At 35.7% G+C, this 6,162-nt stretch overlaps 1 protein-coding gene across 3 annotated transcripts; it reads right to left on the bottom strand.

Moving 5' to 3' along the window:
* Positions 1–2,139: 2,139 nt before the first annotated feature.
* LOC123215279 (protein DETOXIFICATION 29-like) lies at positions 2,140–5,851 on the bottom strand. 3 transcript variants are annotated; one of them, XM_044635308.1, is made up of 9 exons: positions 5,484–5,851; positions 4,456–4,846; positions 3,824–4,365; positions 3,649–3,735; positions 3,477–3,533; positions 3,135–3,373; positions 2,927–3,045; positions 2,569–2,655; positions 2,140–2,494 (listed from the first exon to the last, which is right to left on the bottom strand). In XM_044635308.1, exons 2-9 carry the CDS (start codon positions 4,771–4,773, stop codon positions 2,426–2,428), a joined length of 1,518 nt encoding a protein of 505 aa, XP_044491243.1. In that variant the 5' UTR covers positions 4,774–4,846; positions 5,484–5,851; the 3' UTR covers positions 2,140–2,425. The 3 variants fall into 3 exon arrangements, with proteins under 3 accessions (XP_044491243.1, XP_044491245.1, XP_044491244.1); XM_044635310.1 differs by having other exon boundaries at positions 5,495–5,851; XM_044635309.1 differs by lacking the exon at positions 5,484–5,851 and having other exon boundaries at positions 4,456–4,915.
* Between the last annotated feature and the right edge of the window lie 311 nt (positions 5,852–6,162).

Here is a 6,162-nt window from a genome sequence, read left to right as displayed (position 1 = left end):
CACCTTTTAGAGTCTAGGTGATTTTTATTTTTGTTGTTGATATTGTTGGATTTCGTGCTGCCATGATAGCTATTTCCTAAGGAGAGGGTATTATGCTTCTAAATGTTGCCTCAAATTTATGATGTTTTTCATTTGACTAAAGTGTGTGCGCTATTTTGGAGAGTTTGCCACTTTGGCAAACACCCAGTTCCTTATTTTCCAGTGCTGGTTCTGTTTTTACATTCATTCCATAGTCAAAGTTTGTACATTGTCCAGCTTCAAAAATTTTTTATTCTTATGTTTTAGGTATGTGTTTTCAAATAGTTCGTGTCCCAGGTAGGTGATCTCTAGGAGATTTTAATCACTCAAAGATCTACAAATGTATGTTTTATACAATATAAGATATTGTTTGTGCGCTAGACTAGCTCATGATGCTTATTTAAATTTTTTGATATATTAAAAGTTTAGTAGGAGTGGGTATAGGTTAGAGAACAAAACTAAACAGAAGCAATTACAGAACAATAATCGAGGAAAATGAGGGCAGAATGTATATGAATTCTATAAGTTGAATTGAATACTTTTAGGAATTACAAAAGCCAACCAACTCAAAGGAAAATACAAATAATAGAAATCAAAACAACACTTCAATTTTGACAAATTCGAGAGTTTTAGTCTCTCCCAACTCTAAGCAACTATTTAGATTTTTTCCCTCCTCCATCTCTCTATCATTCCCTCTTTTTAAATCTTTCTTCCTTCAACCTAGATCTAGCAAACGGATAGGTGGGCTGGGTAAAAACAGTTGTGGGTCGAAAGCAAGTCAATTTATACGAGTAATAATTACTAAAACCTGTATCTGACCCTGTGGGTATAGGTCGATCCATGGATTACCTGCAAATATTAATTTGTCACTATATCTATTTTGTTTTTATTATTTTAATGTATTCATTTTTTAATTTTTAATATTTTTCTCTTTAAGCATATAAGTGTTTATGGAGGAACGAAAATTTATCTCAAATTATAAAAATGTTTTCAATAGATTTGAAGAATTTTAGCATCAAACAAAAAATGAATATCTATAACAGAGTGTTTAGTGCTCATATTCTTTAAATGTGTTTTCAACACAACAAATTCTTTATTTTTGAGGTGGATTTGAGTTCATTCCATGTAAAGAGATGAGAAAATATATTAAATTTGTGTTAAACATGTAGTAAATTAGATATTGAAGAGGATGAATAGGAAAAAAATTATGGGTGACGTGGGCATATTTGACTTGCCCGCAACAATCTATTACTTGTGGTTTCATGTCCGAAAATCTAAAACCTATACTCATAGGTAACCCATCCGTTTTGCCAGGTCTATTTAATCATCATGCCTCAAGCACCAATTTAAAATAGCCACATGGCCATATCTTTTTGGATCACACCTTTCACACCCTTTGTTGCATGATGTTTATGCTTTGGTGTGGTGATGAGAGTAATATCAATACCCTTTCTTTCCCCTTATTTAAAGTTGAATTTGAATTAAGTCAAGTTTAAGTTTGGTTAAACTTAAAAAAGTCAAGTTTTAGTCTAACTTTGAACTCGACGACAACTCCTTGAGTTTGATTTGGTTTGAAGGGAGTGGAGTTCAAGTTTAGTTATAATATCGAGTCGAGTTTGAGTTTGGACTCGGTTGGTTACTACAGTTGAGTCAAAATTGACGAAAATGACGTTATTTTGATACATATTAGTTAAAACAATGTCCTTTTAGTCAATTTGAATCAAGTTTTTTCATGTTCACAAGTTTGATGAGATAAACACTTTATGAGCTTAAACTCAAGCTTAAGTTTGACAATATCCTTAGACTTGAGCTTAAGTTCGTCTAAGCTGGGTTTATTTTGAATTTATTCGATTTGAGTTGACAAATAAGTTTGAGATAATTCGATTCAAATCCACCTCTACCCCTATGAAGTCCCACCTTGTCCTCAAAGCGAGCCATCAAAAGTTGTTCCTGCACGTCAACCTACTTGATGAATGTTTTAGCATAAAACATCTAGGTTAGCAAAAGATCAAAACGTATCTGTATCAGCAGAAAACATCTAGGTCAGCAAAAGATCAAGAGGTAGCTCTATCGAATGCGGTGTTCCAGACACTCATGAATTCTAAATTACGCACACCAAGCTGCTTGTAATATAAGCTAATTAAAGAATCTTTTTTTTCCTTTGTCAATTGAACAACTCTCTAGGCTCTATCCACCCCTGTAGACTGACCATTGAAAAGATGAATATTTCAATGCAAACCATTTTGCCATTACTGGCTTCGAATAAATGAGTGAAAACCCTACTTACAAGGCCTTATTTACTACCTAAAATTGGCCAGATGATGTCGACGTGACTGAGAAAACAAGGAAGAAAAACAAAATCCACTTTGAAGCATGCCCGTTAGGGCGCCAGTTTCGTTGGCCTAAATCACTCTGGTGGCTCTTGGGAACGATTCTGTCCTCCCCACTTTTTAATCTTATTTTTAGCGATAGAAGCCTGCATTCAACACCGCATCCATCAGTCATCAACCAAGGACACAGGTGGCAAAAGCTTAAGTTATTAAAACTTACCTCTTTGCTCCAATTTGTTTTATAAATCATGCCGAAAAGAATGCAAGTCTGTGTGGCTGTCCCTGACATCATCCCTATCCAGATCCCCTGAATCATTACATCAGTTAGATTTAGCTTAGTTCATTATGAAATGGGTTTTCAAAACTGCATTACGGGAAATAATAAAATTGTATATATTTATTTTGAGTATATAAATAAATATATATATAATATGTTTTATTATATAATTAAATGATTTTAAATTAAAAATAAAATAATATTTAATCGTATAATTATATATTTAAAGTGGGTGTATATAATATTATTTTGTAAGGAAACTATGTACGCATCTATACAGCTTGGGATCTTTGGAAATTACCCTGACACCCATGTCAAGCTTGTATCCCAATACCAGACCTAACGGAACCCCAATGATATAGTAACATCCAATGTTAACGTACGCCACGGTGGCTTGCCATCCAGCTCCCACAGCAACCCCTTCAAGGATCATCAAGTAAATTTAAAAAGAAGTAATGAAAATGAACTATTTCCAACGGAGGAACAACAGAGAAGAAGTTAGCACTCACCGGAAAGAACAGGCTGAACATTGTTAATGATAATGCAGATGGCCAAAAATGGTGTTAGCTCCTTGACAAGTTCTTGGACATCTGCGTCACTTGAAAATAAAGCTGGGAATCCGTTGCGTGTGATGAGCAGAAGCATGGAGAAGAGACAGCCGAAAATAAAGGCAGATGATACAGCTATAAGCAACGAAAACTTGGCCGTTCTTGGGTGAGCTGCACCTAGCTCATTCGACACTCTCACACTGCACATCTTCAGAATATCAGACTGGAACCATTTTTGATGTTTTATTATGGAAAAAAAAAAAAAAAAAACCTTCATGTAACTGAGTTCATGAAATTTCAAACCTCACAGCCGCATTCATTCCCATCACCACCATCACTGTCCACCCCAATATGTTCATGCTGCAAAATTTAATATTAAAAGTTGCTGGCCGTAGTTAGAACAAGCTGAATAATAAAATACTTGTGGGCTTTTCCCACATAGCTTTTTCACCCAAAAAAAAAAAAAAATACTCACCATATAGACAGCGCATCGACCGAAGTTTTCGCATTCTTTAGATATCCAGCGAAAAGAATTAATGCCATATAATACCAAACCTCCAAACTGCAAAAGAAGATAAATCAACATTCTTGATATGCCAGTTATTTGAAAACAAACCAGTGTAGAAAATTATACATCATATGACAATTACCAGAGCATTACAGCCGATGCAAGAGATAACCTAACAAATGCCCAAAGATTTTCAAAGGCTTTCCATGAAAGTCCAGACCATGCTTCTCCACAAGTCCCACTAAGTATGTAAGAGAATTGAGACAAAACCATGACCCACCATGTTCCATTTAATACCACCGCCGCACCCACCAGGCCCCATCCTAATTTCAACATCAGTAACCAGCTGAAAAAAGTGTGGAGCACCAAGGCCGTCCCTGCTATCATAGCCATCACCATGATCTTGCTTTGAGCCTGTAGAAACTTGGCTATGGGGAAATTACTTGCGTATGCAAATAGTTGAGGAATCATCCACAAGGCGAATACCCCTGCTGCCTTTGATATCTCTGCAGTTTGTCCTATCAGTTTCAAAAGTGGCTCGGCGAATATGTACAAAAACATTAATAATAAAGCTGTAGAGTTTAGAATGATCCATGATCTTTGCATATAAACGCCTAGCATGTTCAGCTGCTTTGCTCCAAATGCTTGTCCGCATAACGTTTCAAGCGCACTCCCCATGCCAAGCTGAACCAATCAACCAGTAACCTTTAACAATACTGAATCGAAATATGGAAGCACAAAGAAAACTAGCGATTAATATTGTAATAATGGTACCATGATACCGAAGGAGAATCCAGCGATGACGGAGTTCTCAATGGAAACGGCGGCGAGGGCGAGAGAACTAACGTGGCCAGCGAAGACTTGAGTGATGGCGCCTAGGGAATATCGGCAGATGGAGGTGAACATGGCAGGAGCAGCAAGATACCAAAACTTCTTTGACTCTCTTTGGTACTCACTAAAGAAATCAGCCAGGTTATTAATGGGAGGGATGTCAGTGGCATCTGCGGAAAAGGTGAAAGAAGAGGGAGATGATTGATCTTGGGTTTCATTCTGGTGTCTTGGAGAGATTAATGGCTGTTCACTGTCCTCCATGAGAAAGTTGCGGCGTTGAAGATGCACAAAAGTTAGGTGTTCACTTTATGTAATGTTGGACTCGATCGGGTCTCTATGGCAATACACGGACAAATTCTTATAACCGACAACACAGAAACTTTAATAATACAAAACTAGTAGTTTCAGTACTTCTACTAATTAAAATTTAACAACCAGTCAACACCTATCAAGGTAGGGTACTATAGTCCGCAAAATTTGTATTAGAGTGAATCACATATTCCCACCCAAGGTTTAGGGTTAAAACCCTTTTTCATCCCTAGTTAATGTTAATGATATTTTTCCACCCAAAAAGTTTGACTGTTTCGGAAATTTTTGATATATCATTTTGTTCCTAATAATTTAAAAAATAATAATTATATCCTCAATGAAGTGAATAAATTGTAATCGTAAAGGTTAAATTATTATATTTAAAATATTTATATTTAATAAAAAATTATTATTTTTTATGTTTAAAATTAATAGATAATAAAATTATTATTTTACCTTTATATTATTAATTTATTTTATTCAAATTTGAGTTTGAATAAAATAATGTTATTTATACAAATTAAGGGTAAAAAAGTGTTTTTAGGTTAAACCTTAGGTCGGAAAAAGTGATTTACTTTTTGTGAAAAATTTAACAATTTTTTAATATTTTCAGAAGAGGATTGTTCTACTACATAGAGCAAAAAAATTTTAAGGAGAATGACCTTGTTTTAACCTTTTTGTCGAGGTTCTTTGCTGTTGAAGTCGAACCTCCTGCTCCACTTCTTGCAAGTTGTCTTTCTAGGTCGCACAAAATTACCTCCAAGTCGATTTGCTGTGGTCGCTTTTCCTCTTACTGCCTTGCAGTTCGTTGCTCCTCTACTCATTCACCCTACTCGAGATTCTCCAGAAAACCGACCAATTGATCTACCGAAAAAACGTAAACGACCATAGGAGTGATCGACGGGGGAACCGAGCCCAACAACTAGTCTACCCGTGTTGGAGTTTGAATCGTCGGAAAGTTGAAGATCACTAGCGACACCTTGCATTAAGCGATGGTAGCCTCCCCAGCCAGATAAACATTCTGCACAAAACCGATAAAAGAAGTAGAGGACCATTGTTAATGAGAAAAAATTAAAGTTGACATGGTTTGAAAGGGTAAAATGTACTTGATAGAGGTCGAACATTTTGACAAGAAAGAGGAAGCTGCAACTGAAGTTCCTACCAGAGATCTGAGAGGCGAAAATTTTGATTTGGCAATTACTATTATTGACAATGACTATGGTTGACCTAGTCTAGCATAATGCCATGTTAATTCATTTGTCAAATATTAATCTAATTTTATATAAATGTTTTAATAATAGAAACGCGCCTTGACTACGCTCCGATTCGTTTCCAGTTTGC

This window comes from Mangifera indica, chromosome 5, assembly GCF_011075055.1.
Source record: "Mangifera indica cultivar Alphonso chromosome 5, CATAS_Mindica_2.1, whole genome shotgun sequence".
Lineage (NCBI taxonomy): Eukaryota > Viridiplantae > Streptophyta > Magnoliopsida > Sapindales > Anacardiaceae > Mangifera > Mangifera indica.
The sequence above is the reverse complement of the archived record's forward strand: the minus strand, read 5'-3'. Positions and strand labels throughout refer to the sequence as shown.